Genomic DNA, 18,490 nt, shown 5'->3' with positions numbered 1-18,490 from the left:
CCCTCTGCGGTACTCCTAGGGTATTTACCCTCCTAATAGCTAGCTGGGGAGTCTCTTATGGTGTATTTGTTTGTATATATGTACATACATGTTTATTTTTTGTGTTTGCCTTCTACTATTTTGGAAACATTGGCATTTATCCAAAATTTAGCTTTCCAAGAGGGCAGTTGGCATCTGGGGCAAGAAACACTGAGGAAAATGGCGTCGGCTGATGCCTTTATACCCGAAGACCAGCAGAGATGACGTCTGGTGGAGTGCGACATCAGCCGATGCCAGACCCAGACTTTGGAATCCGATCAAGGGCTGCCTGACGACAGGACAACCCATTTGTTATGACTGCAGATGCTATCCAGTTCGGACATCTACATTTATGGTAGGTACAAAACTGTACTTTGCAGTCCTTGTTATCCTCCCTCCAGCCCCCTGCTTTCAACTATCCTTTTTGGTTTGGCATATCTTATACTGTGTATTTGCTTTTTTTTTGGGGGCGTTCCACACCATATAATTGCTACCTATTTTGGGGGCACCTGACATCTGGGGCAAGAAAAACTGATGTAATGGCGTCGGCTGCTTGTTTTATACCCCTGATGACCTGACGTCATGGAAGAAGCGACTGCATCCGACACAGAAATCCCAAGACTCTGGTATTCAGGCCGGGTGAGGCCTACCTGCAGGCAGATGACCCTAATGTGATGACTGCAACAGTGCATACACTCTAACATCTACATTTATGGTGTACACAACTGTACTTTCCTCCACTTAATTGCCAGGCAAAATAATCTAGCCTACCCTGTAAGAAACATTCTTCTGGCTTCCCATAAACCATCCACCAGGAAACTATCTTAGCAAAACAAGTGGAAAAGATTCATAGTTTGGTCTTGAGAGAAAGGAATAGACCCCTTTTCGGCTTCGGTTAGCTCTGTATTGGACTGTTTATCAAATCTCCTCCATTTGGGAGCAGCAGGTTCCACTGTTAGAGTCCACCGGACAGATATTTCAAACTTCCACAATGGTTTCCAGGACTCCTCTTTGATATCTCACCGTCTCTGTGAGACCTTTTTGGAACGGGTCACACACATTAGACCACCCTTCAAAGAGTCAATTGAACCTTGGAATTTGACACTAGTTCTGCAAACCTTGACTCGTCCTCACTTTGAACCTGCTGCCACTTGCGATATGAAGTTTTTTTATCTTGGAAAACTTTATTCTTGGTAGCAATTAACCTCAGCAAGGCGAATATCGGAACTACAAGCTTTGTGCATAAAACACCCTTACATGGTTTTCCATAGAGAGAGATTATCACTTCGGACTAACCCCTCCTTACCCAATCAGTTGACCTGCCAGTCTTCTACCCCAAGTTTTCTAATAATGGAGAATACTGTCTACATTTGTTGGATGTACATAAACATTTGTGGTTTTACTTGGATAGGACTAAATCACTACAAATGCCTGACCAATTATTCTTATCCTTCTCAGGACTGAAATTGGGAAAACCTGTTTCTAAAGTAACTTCAGCTAAATGGCTGAGAGGTTGTATTTCCTTTGCCTACCAATGAAACCAATTCCATCTAACAACTAAAATCAAACCGCACTCAGCCAGATCAGTTACTACATCTGTTGCTCTCAATTGAAGAGCTTCCGTGGATGACAGTTGTGCAGCAGCCACATAGACTACTCCTCGTACCTTTTATTGTTCATTACAAATTGGACTTTGTCTCCAGGAGGAGAGCATCCTTTGGCTCAGGGGTGCGCAGGAATAGCCTTCTATAGAGCCTCCCAGGGAATAAAGTAGCTAGGGACTCTGTCCCATCCATCATGAATGAATGAAGATTAACAACATCAGATAAAGAAGTTATGTTCTTACCATAACATTCCATCTGTGGTGGTGGTGTTTCGTTCATTCATGACAATCCCCATCCTCATAACCCCTCCGAAAGGCTTCTGGAGGTTCGGATTTGGTCCTAGCTTCATGATAGGGCATTTGCTTAGACAAAGCCTCTGCTTTCCTTTCTTATGGGCAAACTCTGAGGAGGTGGAGAGAGGCACTATGGGTAAGCTTAGCTCAAAAGGTTTTGGCTGCCGTGAGCTTATTGTAATGGCCAAGTCCGTTCCGAGGACAGAAGCGATACCCATCTGTCATGAATGAATGAATGAATGATCAAGAACACAGATGGAACATTATGGTAAGAACATATCATCTTTTTTCAGGCAATCTGCACAGTAACTGCATCTCTGCAGCTAAACGGGACCGGCCCTTCTCTAAGCAAACCCTATCTAAATGACTTGCAGACTGCATCGCCTTTAGTTATGACTGTCATTAGAAGCACCTGAAGTGGACAGCCAGGTCTGTTCTACCAGTGCAGCTACATCTACAAATAGGCAAAAAAAATCTGATAGTGGCATAGTTTATGGCCCCCCTTTAAACCATGTGTCACCTGATTGATTTTTTTTTATTATTATTTATTTATTTAAGATTTGTTTACTGGGATGGTCCAACTGGACAACACTTACAGGTTCATAGGTTCATACTAGGCTATCTGCCCTAGGGCATTTATAAGCCTAGCCAAAGTGTGTTTGGCTTTCGCCACCCATTTTAAATTAATTTTGCTATGCCCTTTTTCGAGGTTAGTATGCTGTGCCTCTGTCTAACAGTGACACAGAAGTGATACCTGGGGTAAACCTACGATCTCCCATCCACTCATCAAGATTCCTCTTGAAAAGAGGCAATGAGGGACTCTGCCTAACCTGGACTGGGATTTTATTCCAGAGTGAAGGGAGCCTCTGGGTTATGAATCTGTCCCTCCAGCATGTCCTATTTATTTCAGTGCTGAGGCTCAAGTCTCGAGCTGAGCTCGATGGGATTTGGATTTTCTGAGGTGCAGCATGTCCATTAATTCCGGGTTGGACATGGCTTTATACGTCGGGCACAGATCGCCTCTGAGCAGGCGGTATGCCACTGAGTAGAGCTGGACTTGTCCGTTTTCAGTGGAGGCCCGAGGGAAAAAAGCTCCAGCAAAGTATATTTTTACTAATACATGCCTAGTACAACAACAAAAAAAGTTTACTATACCGCTTGTGTATCTACTTAGTTTAGCAGAGATCAGTAAAGCAATTTATGTAAGTCCGAAATTAATCAACAAAAATGTATATATGAGAGGTGATATTAACAAAAAGTACAAATACAGTACTGATGTTACAAGGTAGGGGGAATAGCACTAGAAGTCTAATTCCCTTGAGTTTAAGGAAACTACATTTGAGCATTGATTTGATGTTACAGAAGCATCTATTGCTATGGTGAGAATACTCATAAAAGTGTAATTATTGGTTCCATTATGCATGTAAATTTGCACTGAATACATTCTGCTTAGAGACAAACCACACAGAGTGCATGAAGTTGTTTAAAAAAAAAAAAAATGTATGATACATTTAGTTCTAAAAATGCATCCACAAAATTCAGTAGTTTTAGGAAAGAGAAATAGGAATGTTTACATAACTCCAGAGGTTATAACAAAGATTAGCTACTCTTTGCTCTTTTTCAGAACAATATGAATCTTTTGTGAAGTTCACACATGATCAGATAATGCGACGATATGGTGCACGTCCAGCAAGCTGTAGGTATCCTGTAACACTGGAATGTTTTTATAGCATTATCTTTCTCCATTATTTTATTGCAGTTCCAATACAATTTTGTGAAAGTACTCCTTAATGTAGTTGGTTCATGATTTGGGAAAATGAAATGTTTGCTAAATATTTGCAGTATTGTTTGTGATTGGACCCTAGTAATTTTCAAACTTCATGTTCTCTATGCTTTTGGAAACTTTTACAGAGGAATGAGAGTTGCCTAATGCATTGCATACACACATTTTTGTAAATGTAAACGTATATCTGCCTGCAACTGGTGGGAGATATATGAAAAAAGTCCAAAATAAAAAATGTAGTACATTTCACATATGTATTTTTCAAAGGCATTTGACCACCAATTTAGTACAGTCCTTTACTTGCCTTGTTGTGATTTATCAACTTAATTTTGTGGCCTTCTTAATAGCCATTCTATGTCCAAAGCCATTTTAAAGACTTAGTCCAACATTCTGAGATATATACATTACATTGTCCACTAGATGGGGTTATAGACTACATCTTTTTTGTTACAAAATATGCAGGAATTAAAAAAAAAAAAAAGAGTAAGACACTCCATTGTTTTGTAGTGCTGGTTGACATTTTTATGAAGCCGTGTAAGGTAACGGGACATAAATATGTCAGCATTTTTACTTTGTTGTTGTTTAGAAGTTAGTGGAATGCAGATTTTGTAGAATATACATTTTTTTTTCAGAGATCAGCATAGTGTGTTTAGTTTGCTAAACCATGCTTTAAAGTATTTCATTTTGCAGTCTAATTGTGTTGGTGTAAATTTCTTGCCAGACTAGTGACATTGACCTATGTTTGACTTTAAGAAATGGGTGTTGAGTAAGCCAGCAGAAGAAATGGGATGTAATCCTGTCAAGTCATGAAGACTTTACACACTAATCCATATGGTTGAAAACTGATTGCTGAAAAACACTTTAAGCAATCCTTAAATATTTTTATGTTCTTTGTCAGGGGTCAAGCTTTCTGCAACCCCCATGATGGGACCCCCCCCCTCCAATCCCTCTTGTATATATAACCTACTCCAAGGTCACACAGTAATGAGGAAAAACTGTTACCTTATAAATTGCCAAAACTAGCTTTTGTTTCTTATCAGCCAAATGGCTTTGTGTGCATAGTTGATGGGTTTGTGTCAGGTTGCCAAAGTGTGATCAAATAGCCAGAGGCTGCCTTTCTCATCTTGGGGGGTGTAGGGGGTGGGATGCATCATTAATCAAGTAGACCCAAATTGTGAAGAATTTTGTTTATGATTTGGTAAAGTACATCTGACATTGATTTCAATGCCTTTTTCATGAAAGGGTGTCCATGTGTGACCATCCCTCTCAATCTCTTAGAAATTCTGGACAAGTCAGATGTAATGGGGGGATCAAAAGACTAGAAGTCTGAGACAATCTTAAGTTAGACTTGGAAAGTTGCTAAGATTAAAGATTTTGCATTAGCGTCCGTTTCCCAAAGGATGTGAAGTCAAATGCGAATGTCTTTCATTATTTAGTGACTTCAGTCCTCTGTGATTTGCCAGAAAAAAACACAAATATTATGAGGAACAGACCAAAATGAGTCAAATCTGGACATCCTGTAAAGTTCTAGACAGTTGAGAGGCTTGTGTGTGATCAGCTAGGAAACCCATCCCCATTCTGGGGTTTGAATTTCATAATGTGCTCTGTCAGCCGCCTTTTTGAGTAGGTTGTTTCTGCGGAATTAAGATTTGTTTTGCAAAACATAATTCCTCATAGTTGGAAAACAGTATTCTTGGTAGCTGTAATTTCTATTAATAGCAACTCTGTAGTGCATGATTTGATTTTAAAGGATCCTGCACAGATTTGTCTTATTTACAAGGTGGCATTAAGAACAAGATAATCATTCCTGCCAGTGCTGGTTTTAGAGCTGGTATTAAATCATTTATTCTCCTGTCTTTCTGAACAGCACAAAAGGAGAAAGGTTGCTCCCTCTAATGGATGTGTACAAAATAGCTAAGTGGCTACTAAGAGGTCAGAAGAATTTAGGTAGGCTGACCAGGTAGCTGCTCATTTACGGTCATCAGAGCAAACAAGTGTCAAAGTAGATTTTATCCACATATTCATGTGTATTTAAAGGCCACTGAGGCTTATAACCATTCGTACCTTGCCAGTACCTTCCCTTATGGTCATTCATGCCTTGCAGTACCCTCACTCTTGCTGCACCTCATTTCGTCAGGAGGGCCATATCGTTCAATCCCAGAGCAAATTTCTGTGTACGCAGCCCTCTAGGTTGTCCAAAGAAAGATGGTGAGCCACCTCGTTTAACATGCAGGGGAAGTTATTCCAAGAGGCTTGGGAAGTGCTGGGTTATAAACATGCCCCTCCACTGTGTTGCTTTACCTTTTGTTGTTACAGTGTAAAGACATAAGAGGGGCAAGTTGGAACCCATTCCACAATGGCAGCCCAGAGTTTTTGTGACACAGCAGCTTGGACTGCCTTTCTCACTTAAACACCAACAACAATACAGAAGTGATGTGCAGATGTTCTTCGTGTTTCACTGTTGCAGTCATCACATTTGGGTTGTCTGCATGCAGTAGCCCTCAGTCGGCCAAATTAACAAAGTTTTGGGTCCTGCGTCGATTGCTGTCTCTTCCGTGACGTCAGGTCGTCAGGGATGTAAAACATGCAGCAGACGCCATTACATCAGTCTTTCTTGCCGTGCGGTGCCCAAAGCAGTTCGCAAGTGCCGGTTGGCCGACTCCTGAAATTTTCGTTTTCGAGTTTCAGAACCGAAGTCTTCAACTAAAAGCCAAGTACCCCATTGGGGAAACTTTTTCTTGCTCTTATCTGATGTCAGTAAAAGTAAATAATTGCATTACTTGTGGAAAGCAAATACCTCATAAAGATTTTCATTCGTACTGTATTCCTTGCCTAGGCCCTGAATTAGGCCCGTACCTCTCTGTCGGTTTTGTGCTTTATTTCAACCACGAACTTTCATCTGTATATTTTCGCTTCTAAATATTTTGGTGCTCAGTTCAATTATCCTGATATGTCTTCGGTAAGCCATCCGACTACCGACATTCCGAAAAAATGCAAAGATAAAGTCCGAGACAGGCCGCCTTGGTCCAAAGCTGCCGACGACGCTTCTAAGCCAGTCGCCAGTTCGCCGGTAATCCAGTGAGATGCTTTTGCAGCCCCAGATACCCGCTACTTCAAATTCGTAGGCCTCTACTGAGACCCATTCGGAGCCTGGTATGCTGCGAGATGCTTCCACTGTGGAACCTGTGGATGTCTCTACCTTGGATGGGTCTGGAGCCGCTGGGCAGGCACAGGCTTCTGAGGGTGTATTCAGACCTACTGACTTGCGTATTAAACCGCAGCCATCTTCTTCTTCAAGGCCTAAAACTTGAACCATTCCCAGGAAACTGATGCCCAGACCGCATGGTCAGGCCTTTATGCCTAAAAAACAAATAAGAATGCCTGAAGACCTTATTACTTTAATCAGGGGAAGCCAGCCTTCCCCTTCCAAGAGACCTAGGACTGAGTTTGCTTATGATACTTCTGACCAGGATTCTGAATTTTCTGTTTCCTCTGACCAGGATTTACCCTGGTCTACCTATGAGGATTCTGATGTTGAGGACTCTATTCCCTCTGCTCCACCCCCCCCCCCCCCACCTCCCCAGAGGATTTCTCTTTTGGTGAAACCTTGCATACTCTCGGGGATCATTTTCATTGGGAAAGTCAGGATTTCTCTGATTCTAAAAAGAGGCTTAGGGATTTCTTACTCCCGCCCCAGCACAGGCCTTTAGCCATACCTCCTGTACTAGACATTGTTGATGATGCCTTTTCGGAATCTAGCTGGGCCCCTGACTCTGCTCCCAGAAAACCTGATGGATATTACAGGGTCCCGGACTCTCAAGTTCCTTTTTAAAAATCCTACTGTGGACCCTGAGACAATTTCACAGGGACCCAAGGGCATTAAAGGTACTACTGCCAAAAATACTACCCCCTCTGATAGAGACTCCAGGGCGCCAGATAGATGGGGTAAGAAGGTATACACTTCTGCAACTTTGGCCATTAGGGCCTTAAACTGCCAGTTTCATATGTTAGTATCTGCAGCATATTATTGGATTGCTTAAACAGAAAATGATGTTGATTCCTGATTGTGCTGAAAATAAGGATTTACAGAATTTACTGCATTCAGCTGAACAGTTGGAAAACCTACTTTACAATGTGGTTTTGATTCACTAGAGGCATCTCGCAGAGCTGCTGTAACTGGGTCTGTACTTAAAGGCATGCTTGGCTTAAGGAGCAATCCTTGCCAGATCATGTTTAAAGCAAAATTACTGGATGTTCCCTGCCTGTTTGGCAACAAGGCAGAAGACGTTCTTAAAAAGACGGAGGAAAAAGCTAAATCTATGCAAACTGTTAAATATTTTTTACAAGTACAACCTCCAAGGTTTAGTAGGCATTGGCCTTCCAAGAATTGGTCCTTTCCTGCCTTTTCTAGACCTTCAGTCCAACCCCAGATCCAGCAGAGCTCCTAGGCTTCAGTCCTAGGGTACACACTGGACTAAGTAGTGGGGGGCCTCCACTTCCAAATCTGTGAGTAATAAAACTCCCCCTATGGTAAATTGTCTCTGACTTCTTTTTAAAACTTCCAAGCACTTTTCAATTGACTACCCCTTTGGGGGGGGAGATTGCTCTTCATGCCAAGAACTGAGAACTCATTATCCAGGACAAATGGGTTTTAAATAGTGTCCCAAGGGTACAGATTTCACATCTACACGTTACCAACACCAAGCGGGTGGCCAGATCTACCCCCAAATCAGTGGGCAGAGGGGCCCAAAAGCAAGTACTTTCTCTCTTAAGCATGGGGGCTATTCAGTTGGTACCAGAAGAGGAAAAGGGCAAGGTTTCTTCTCAAGACTTTCCCTGGTACCCAGAAAAGGCAATTCATGGCATCCTATCCTGGACCTGTCTACTCTAAACACCTTTTTGGTGATTCCAAAATTCAAGATGCTGACTCTTCACCAGATGTCCTTCATGGATGCATCTGCAGTCATAACAACTGGGTTGTCCTGTCGTCAAGCAGCCCTTCAGTCGGCCGGATTCCTAAGTCCGGGTCCGGCTTCGGCTGATGTCGCACTTCACCCGACGTCATCTCTGTTGGTCTTCGGGTATAAAGGCATCAGCCGACGCCATTTTCCTCAGTCTTTCTTGCCGCGTGGCGCCCGAAGCAGAAGCTGTTCGCAAGTGCCGGTCGGTCGGATCCAGAGATTACTTCTACCGAATACTACTTCGAAGACTTCTAAAGCTAAGTACCCCGTTGGGAACTCTTTCTTGCCTCAGCCGATGTCAGAAAAAGTTAATAATTGTTTAACCTGTGGGAAACAAATACCTCATAAAGATTTCCACTCTTATTGTCTGCCTTGTTTAGGCCCAGCCCACGACGTAGCAGCCTGTTCGGCCTGTGCTTCTTTCAACCGACGAACGCTTAGGCGTCGGTCGGAGTTTGCAGAACAGTTTTTCGGTTCTGATTTTGCGTACATTATGCCGTCGGATCCTCCGACTACCCAATCTGCCAAAAACGCAAAGATAAAGACCGACACTCGCGGTCCGCGGTTCCGGCGAAACCATGGTTAAGCAAACGCGAGTGTCTCGGTTTCGCCGAAACCGAAAACTGATCAAAGTACAGCTGAATCTATCTCTACAACTGAGGCCCCTGCTACCACTCTTGAATCGGCCTCAGAAATTTTATCCACTACGGTGGTTGCCACTGACTTATCAGACACCATTCCCTTGGATGTCTCTACCCCAGCACGTGGTGCTGCTAGGCCTCCAGCAGCCATGTCCATTAAGGCCTTCGCCAGGGCTAAAGCAGCCAAGACTACTAAAACAGTGCCTGTTAAACCCCCTACAACCAGGCCCTCTTCTAGTTCTCAAATGCTTACTCTGGCAGAAGATTTAATTTCTTTAATTAGAGGATCTCAATCTCACCCAGACAGGGCCTCTCAGCCCCCAGAGAAGAGACCTAGGGCAGAGCCCCCTGATCCAGTGTCCTCTGATGATTCTGCCGATGAATCAGACATAACTGACCAGCCAGAGGCTCCTTTCTCCAATTTTGAAGATTCAGATGCTGAAGAATCCATTCCAGCTGCTTCCCCACCAGAAGAATTCTCCTTTGGGGAAACCTTACATGCCATGCGAGAGCAGTTCCAATGGCAGCAACAGGATTTTTCAGACTCCAGAAAAAGACTTAGGACCTTTCTGCACCTTCCACAGCACAGGCCCTTGGCTATACCTCCTGTTCTCTCTGTGGTGGATGATGCTTTCAATGATGTCTGCTCCGCTCCAGATTCTTTACCTCCAGACAGATTTTACAGGGTGCCAGATACTCATCACCACCTTTACAAGGCCCCACTTGCAGACCCCGAAACTATATCCCAGGGTCCCAAGGCAGTAGCCGCGACCATAGCTAAAAACCCTATTCCTTCTGAAAGGGAAGCAAGGTCATTAGACAGATGGGGTAAAAAGGTCTACACTTCAGCTACTCCCTCAGCTAGAGCTTTAAACTGTCAGTTTCACATGATACAATACCAAGAGTTTATGCTTGATCAGTTAACTAAAAAGCTAACCACTGATGAATCTCTTGATAAGAAATATGTATTAGAAATGGTAAATAACATACAACAGGTTAGTAACCATTCCTTAAAATGTGGCTATGATGCACTGGAGGCTTCATTTAGATCAGCCATGACTGGCACAGTGATAAGAAGGCATGCATGGCTAAAGGAGCAAGCTTTACCGGATCATGTTAAAGCTAAGTTGCTAGATGCTCCTATGGATAAGACAAGTTTGTTTGGTACACCTGCCCAGCAGGTTATGAAGAAAATGGAAGAAAAGGCAAAATCTGTTCAAACGGTTAAAGATTTCTTGCAGGTTCAACCCCAAGGTTTAGCAGGAACTGGCCTGCCAAAATTGGTCCTTTCCTGACTCCACAAGATCTCAAAGGGGCAGGAATAGACGTTCCAGAGGCAGAAACCAATCCAGAGGAGGTGCCTACAGAGGACGACAGTGGCAAGGTAACAACAGAGGCACAGACACAACCACTGCCACTACATCAACACAACCACAGTGACTTAACCCTAAATCCGCCTACCAGGGAACAAATAGCAGCTCCTCTAGGCGGAAAGTTAACCTTATTTTCAAAGAACTGGCACTATATAACAAAAGACAAGTGGATTTTACAAACCATAGATCAAGGTTACGGTTCCACTTCCACACTTTACCAGTCAAAGAGGAATGCCAAATCTACCTCCAAATCAAAAACAGAGGCTCTACAACAGATAATGGAGTTAGCAAACATGAGAGCTGTGGAAAGAGTGCCAACAGCAGAGCAAGGAAAGGGTTCTACTCCAGACTATTCCTAGTTCCAAGAAAGGAAAAAGTTGGAGACCAATTCTCGACCTGTCCACCTTAAATACATACATCATTGTCCCAAAATTCAAAATGCTGACCCTACAGCAACTTCTTCCCATGCTGGGCAAGGAGTGTTGGCTGGTAACTCTAGATCTCAAGGAGGCATACCTGCACGTCCCCATTCGACCAATCTGCAGAAGATACCTCAGATTTCTTGCAGGATCAGAGCACTATCAATTCTCAGCATTGCCCTTTGGCTTATCTACTGCCCAGAGTATTCACAAAATGCCTGGCATCAGTAATCGCCATTGCAGACTACAGGAATTCAAATTTACCCATACCTGGACGACTGCCTGCTACAAGGGGACAACAAAAGCAAGCTGACAACAGATTTACAAAGGGTCATTTACTTGCTACAAGCACTGGGATACACAGTCAATTTACAAAAGTCAAGGCTGATACCATCCCAAACAAGGACATTCTTGGGCGGAATTGGACACAGTAAAACAAATGGCATTCCTAACTACAGAAAAACAAAAAGAACTCCCTCTTTACTTCTTGGCACTAACAAAACTGAACAAGTTAACAGCAAGAAAAGTACTGCAGGCCTTGGGTTTCATGGCATCATGCATAATCTTGGTCCCATTTGCCAGACTACATATGAGAAAACTACAGTGGTACCTAAAGAATTTATGGTCCCAACACAGACACAGCCTAGAAACAGAAATCCCACTAATTCCATGCTTAAAACAGGAGTTCCTATGGTGGCCTCAGGCATGCCAGTCAAACCCAGGCCTACCCTTTCGCAGATGTCAAGCAAGCCAGACTATAACAACAGACGCTTCAGACCTAGGATGGGGGGCCCACATGCTGGACAAATGCGTGCAAGGATTGTGGACACAGGATCAACTTCACCTGCACATCAACCTAAAAGAAATGCTGGCAGTAAAACTGGCAATCCAAAAGTTCAGACCATTTCTCAAAGAGGGCCAGTTGATGATAAGGACAGACAACACCACAGTCATGTGGTACATCAACAAACAGGGAGGCACTCATTCATACCCCCTATGCGGAATGACTTTGGAGCTGTGGACCCTGGCACTCAGCTACAACATCCAGTTACAGGCAATATTTGTACCGGGAAAAGAAAATACTCTAGCAGACATATTAAGCAGAACCACATCGGATGCCCACGAATGGAAGCTGCACCCGGACATCTTCAAGACCATCTCAAAGAAATGGGGAATGCCTCAGATAGATCTATTCGCATCACCTCTCAATCACCAGCTCAAAAATTCTGCACAAGGACATTCCACCCACTAGCATGGAAAGTGGATTCGCTCTCCTTCAGCTGGAAAGGCCTAACAGCATATGCATTCCCACCTCTTCCCTTGATACACAAAGTACTACTAAAAATCAAGGAAGAACGTCCAAGGATAATCCTGATAGCTCCAAACTGGCCAAGACAACACTGGTACCCACTGCTGAGGAGCATGTCTCGGAACAATATGTGGCCAATACCCTGATGCCTTTGATGTTAACTCAGAACAACTACAGCATCATACATCCAAACCTAAAAGCGTTGCAACTGACTGCATGGAACATCACATAGCAGCAGCTAATCCAGAACTTTCCCAAAGAGTTAGACATTATTCTTGAAGCACGCAGACCTTCAACAAGAAGGAACTATGCTGGAAAATGGAAAAGGTTTGTCATTTGGAGTACTGAAAGAGGAAAAGATGTGTCAAACATAGATATGCCTAACATTCTGGAGTATCTGGCGAACTTCTTCATTCAGGCCTGTCCTACTCCTCCATCAAGATACATGCATCAGCTATTTCAGCAGAATACAGCTTTGATCCACCTGTTTTTCGCACTCTTTGCTCAGGCAGTTCCTCAGAGGAATCAAGAATGTAAAACCTCCAAGGAAACCACCATTACCAGCTTGGGACTTAAACTTTGTGCTAGAAAAGTTGACACTATCACCCTTTGAACCAGCAGCAACAGCAGACCTACAACACCTGTCATGGAAAACTGCTTTCCTACTGGCAATTACTTCAGCAAGGAGGGTTTCAGAACTACAGGCCTTAATGGCAGTGCAACCCTTCCTAATCTTCCACCAAGATAGAGTGTCCATGAGGACTAATCCTACATTTATGCCTAAGGTGGTATCCAGAGTGTCTTTAAACCAGGCAATCCACCTACCTACCTTCTTTCCCAACCCACAAAACAGAGGGAAAGAATACTGCATACCTTGGATGTACATAGACAGCTACGCTACTACTTGGACAGAACAAAAATAGCAGAAAGACTGACCAACTTTTTGTAGCCTATGCAACAGGAAGGGAAGGAAAAGCTATTTCCAAACAGACAATCTCCAAATGGATAGGAAATTGCATACGATTCTGTTACTCCTTCCATGGAAAACCAATTCCACAGAACATAAGACCTCATTCTACAAGGGCAACAGCCACTACCACAGCCTTCTTACGAGGAGTGGCAACCAAAGACATTATTGAGGCGGCTACTTGGACCTCCGTGCATACATTTGCCAAGCATTATAATTTGCCTCTATATTCCAGATCCCGAGCAGGGTTTGCCACTGCTGTACTGCAAGGGATCCTAAACACACCATAATCTACTTTTATCCTCCTCCCCTAGTTGGCTATGGTATTCTACCCAGTTGTTATGACTGCAGATGCATCCATGAAGGACATAGTACAGTTTTGTACCTACCATAAATGTAGATGTCGAACTGGATAGCAAGTGCAGTCAGGATTACCCTCCTCCTTTCCCTCTGTGGTACTCCTAGGGTGTTTACCCTCCTAATAGCTAGCTGGTGGGGGGGAGTCTTTTATGGTGTATTTGTTTGTATATATGTACATACATGCTTATTTTTGTGTTTACCTCTATCTTTTGGAAACATTGGCATCTATCCAAATTTTAGCCTTCAAGAGGGCTACTGGCATCTGGGGCAAGAAACACTGAGGAAAATGGCGTTGGCTGATGCCTTTATACCCGAAGACCAACAGAGATGACGTCGGGTGAAGTGCGACATCAGCCGAAGCCGGACCCGGACTTTGGAATCCGGCCGACTGAAGGGCTGCCTGACGACTGGACAACCCAGTTGTTATGACTGCAGATGCTATCCAGTTCGGACATCTACATTTATGGTAGGTACAAAACTGTACTTTTCTCCCTATGCTAGGCAAAGATGCCTGCTGGGCGACACTAGATTTAAAGGAAGCATACCTGCACATCCCAATCAGGGAATCTTGCAGAAGATACCTACGCTTCAAAGCAGGCTATATGCACCATCAGTTCTCTGCACTGCCCTTTGGCTTATCTACTGCGCCCAGGGTATTCATAAAATGCCTAGCTCCAGTCATTGCATTTTGCAGGCAAAGAAATATTCAAATCTACCCATACCTGGACGATTGTCTGATTCAGGCAGAAAGCCAGGACATACTTTTGAATCATCTGGCCTTTGTACAAAGGGTACTAACTTGTCTGGAGTACACCATAAACAAAGTCACACGTGGTACCCTGTCAACAAATTATATTCCTGGGAGTAAGCTTGAATACAACTTCCCAGATGGCTTTCCTCACGACGGAGAAACAAATTTATTTGACAACCTACTTCAAACAAGTGGCCACAGAAACCCTGCTATCTGCAAGGCAAATACTACAAGCCTTGGTGTTCATGGCCTCCTGCATTCTTCTAATTCCATATGCACGACTGCATATGAGGAAATTACAATGGTATCTAAAAAGCTTATAGTGTCAACATTCTCAGGATCTTGAAGCAGTGATTCCCATCATACCTTGCGTACGTCTAGAGTTTCTTTGGTGGGCAGAGGCCTGCCACTAAAACAAGGGACTACCATTCACACTACCCCCTGCTGCCCAAACCCTAACAGACTCCTCAGGCTATGCATGGGGGGGGGGGCTCACCTGGCAGGGAAGTGCATTCATGGCAAATGGAACCCAAGTCAAATGCACCTGCGTATCAATCAAAAAATGTTAGCTGTACAGAATGCTCTGACAGCCTTCAAGGACCACATTCTTCCAGGACAATTAATTTTAATGACTGACAACACCACTGTTATGTGGTACATAAATAAGCAGGGGGGGGGTACACATTCTTACCCCCTCTGCAGACTAGCCATGGCATTGTGGAACACAGCCTTGAGCTACCATTTCATCTACAAGCTCAATTTCCAGCCAGGAAAACTAAATACACTGGCATACAAACTAAGCAGAAACCTCATGGACCCACACGAGTAGAAACTGGAACCAAGGATTTTCAACATGTTGACAAGCAAATGGGGGAGCCCAGATATAGACCAGTTTGCCTCCCCCCAGAACTGTCAATTGGACAAATTTTGCACAAGGACTCCACACAAACAAGCTTGGAAAGTGGATGCTCTGTCATTCAGCTGGAAAAAAACTATTTTTATGCCTTTCCTCCTCTGCCTCTGCTCTCCAAAGTACTACTAAAGATCAAACAAGACAAACCAAGGACGATTTTGATTGCAGCAGACTGGCCACGCTAACACTGGTAGCTCCTCTTGCACGGTGTGTGCCACTGTTGGCCCCATGGCACCTGCCTCAGACTCCTACCCTATTGCAGGAGTACCAGATTCTGCACCCTCAGCTTCAAACACTGAACCTAGCAGCCTGGCTAATTACCTAATCTGTCCTTTACCATCCCTCAATAAACCAGTGATGGATATCATTTTAGAGGCAAGGAGGCCTAGTACTAGAAAATGTTATGTTGCAAAATGGAAAAGATTCTGTGCTTGGAACCAATCTCAAGGGATGAGCACAACAGTGCCCAATTTACCTCAGATTTTACAATACTTAACTGAGATGCTTCACAAGGGTCTGTCTTTCTCCTCCATCAAAATTCACACCTCAGCCATTTCAGCTCATTATAACACAGAATCTCCCCGCTTCTCTCATCCACTGCTCAAGCAGTTCCTCAGAGGGGCCAAAAATTTACGAACACCCAGGATAGCTCAAACTGCAGCCTGGGACCTTAACTTGTATTGGAGAAACTCGCCCTTCCTCCTTTCGAGCCAACTGCTACTGCAGACTTAAAATTCCTTTCTTGGAAAACAGATTTCCTTTTAGCAATCACTTCAGCAAGAAGGGTATTTGAATTACAGGACCTTATGGCAGTAGAGCCTTTCACCATCTTTCATGCGGACTGGGTGTCCCTCAGGACCAATTCCTCCTTCATGCCCAAGGTGGTATCCATTGTGGCCCTTAATCAGTCCATTCATTTGCCAACCTTCTTTCCTAAATCACAGAACAAAGAGGAACGGATACTGCACTCCTTAGATGTGCACAGACAACTTAGATTCTACCTGGACAGGACTAAACCTCAAAGAAAATCTGAACAACTGCAGGTGGCATTTGCTGCAGGGGCAGAAGGGAAGGCTATTTCAAAGCAAACCATTTCTAAATGGATAGGCCATTGCATTCATTTCTGCTATAAACGCCATCAAAAACCTATCCCACAGGGGATCAGACCCCCCCTCAACCAGGGCTGCATCTACCTCTACGGCCTTTCTCAGAGGCGTCCCTACCAGGGACATCCTAGAAGCCGCTACCTGGAGTTCTGTACATAATTTCACCAAGCATTACCATCTGCCAAGTTTCTCTAAATCCAGAGCTGGCTTTGCCACTGCAGTCTTGCAGGGCGTTATAGCTGGTCCTAATGCTATCTAAATTCCTCCTCCCATCCTTAGCTTTGGGAATCTGCCCAAATGTGATGACTGCAATAGTGAAACACGAAGAACATAGTACAGTTGTGTACACTTACCATAAATGTAGATGTTTGAGTGTATTCACTGGTGCAGTCCTGGTTACCCTCCCTCCCTCCAGCCCCCTTACTTCTTTTGGCTATACTTCTACTCTCCTTTACTGTGCTCAAAAGCTTTTTGGTGTATTTGCTTTTTTGTTGGAGGTATAACCTTGTATATTTATAGATTTAATTGCTTCCCATTAGGGGGGCACCTAACATCTGGGGCAAGAAAAACTGAGGTAATGGCATCTGCTGCATGTTTTATACCCCTGACGTCATGGAACAAGGAACAGCAACTGACGCAAGACCCAAGACTTTGTTAATCAGGCCGACTGAGGGCTACTGCAAGCAGATAACCCAAATGTGATGACTGCAATAGTGAATACACTCAAACATCTACATTTATGGTAAGTGTACACAACTGTACTTTGAGGCAGAGCAGGATTTGTTGCTGAAGCCCTGTAGCAGGGTATGTTGCACCTTTCTCCACGGATCTTTAGACAGGGCTAATGTCCACCCTGGGGCAGCAGAACTACTCCATTACTCTTCACAGATGTAATGAATGGTATTGCAACAGTTATCTAAGGTGGAAGTTGTACAATTGTGTGAGTATACAGTAATACTAGATGTCCAAATAGTGGAATTGTAAAAATCGCTGCTAAAAGCATCTCCAGTAGACCACCTGGCCTCACCAACCATGACAAAGTTGAGGTGAGATGAGAATGAGTGCATCTTTTCTACTTCCTATAGAATCTTTCTTTTTTCCCTAGTAGGCGGGTCTCAACACCTTCTAGAATGGCCATATAGTTTTTTTTATAAATACAAACAAAAAAAAAAAATTGCTTTCCTTGGATGTGTATAGTTTGGCCCATGTCACTTTCTGTTAAACTGACAATCTGCCCTTTCTCCCCAACATCAGACTGATGTCTCCTGCTTTTAGAAAAATCATCCTTCAATCAGGACATCACAGGTTCTGGGATTTGGGATGGGAGATTGGACAATCTGCTTGAGACTAATTCCCAGGTCTGAGTTACTCCATAGCAGTGGTTTTGTTAGTCATCTGCTATTCAAACATCTAGTGATCATCTTCAGGGAGGGTTTAGTGTAACAGTAGATTATAACATCAGTGTTGTATCTTACCACTTATCCTATATCTTTATCCCACTCAGAGTTCCAGTAATACATGAATGCATTTGAAAGCCTTGGCTGGTCCTGTGTTGATGCTCCATAAAATCTTCCTAGATGTGTGAAGATAATGTATAGCTAGTCATTTCTAGGAACTACCTTCTCTTTGTTTTTTTTTTTTTTTTTTTGCTTTTCAGCACTTTGCAGGATACCTTCCATAGGAGCAATTTCATACTCTTTGATGTTTGCCTTTTTTCTCCGAGATATTTAGTCAGAATGTATATACAGCTTTGTAGACATCATAGGTTATTGCCAGTATTAATTCACCTCATCTTTCTGTATTTACCACTGCTTTTATTGTTTTACCTTTTTTGTTTTTAAGACTTGGAATCAAAGGACAAAGTTTGATGAACAAAGGTTAATCACTGCAGATGGCTGTAAAGGAGTTCAAAGCAAAAGTCTTGGAGGATTTTTAAAGAGGGTACCTCTAAAAATAACTCCCACACTTGGGGATGTGACACTTCTTTTCAAA

The 18,490-nt window shown here is 43.4% G+C and overlaps 1 protein-coding gene across 1 annotated transcript in view; it reads left to right on the top strand.

Moving 5' to 3' along the window:
* AKIRIN1 (akirin 1) overlaps nucleotides 1–18,490 on the top strand; it is a 531,257-nt gene that overhangs the window by 315,622 nt on the left and 197,145 nt on the right. Inside the window, exon 4 of the mRNA XM_044083462.1 lies at nucleotides 3,540–3,611. Coding sequence (XP_043939397.1) covers nucleotides 3,540–3,611 — 72 coding nt within the window. The remainder of the gene's footprint in view (nucleotides 1–3,539; nucleotides 3,612–18,490) is intronic.

Source organism: Protopterus annectens, chromosome 1.part1 (genome assembly GCF_019279795.1).
Source record: "Protopterus annectens isolate FY-2018-M chromosome 1.part1, PAN1.0, whole genome shotgun sequence".
Lineage (NCBI taxonomy): Eukaryota > Metazoa > Chordata > Ceratodontiformes > Protopteridae > Protopterus > Protopterus annectens.
This window is presented reverse-complemented; position numbering and strand designations above follow the sequence as displayed.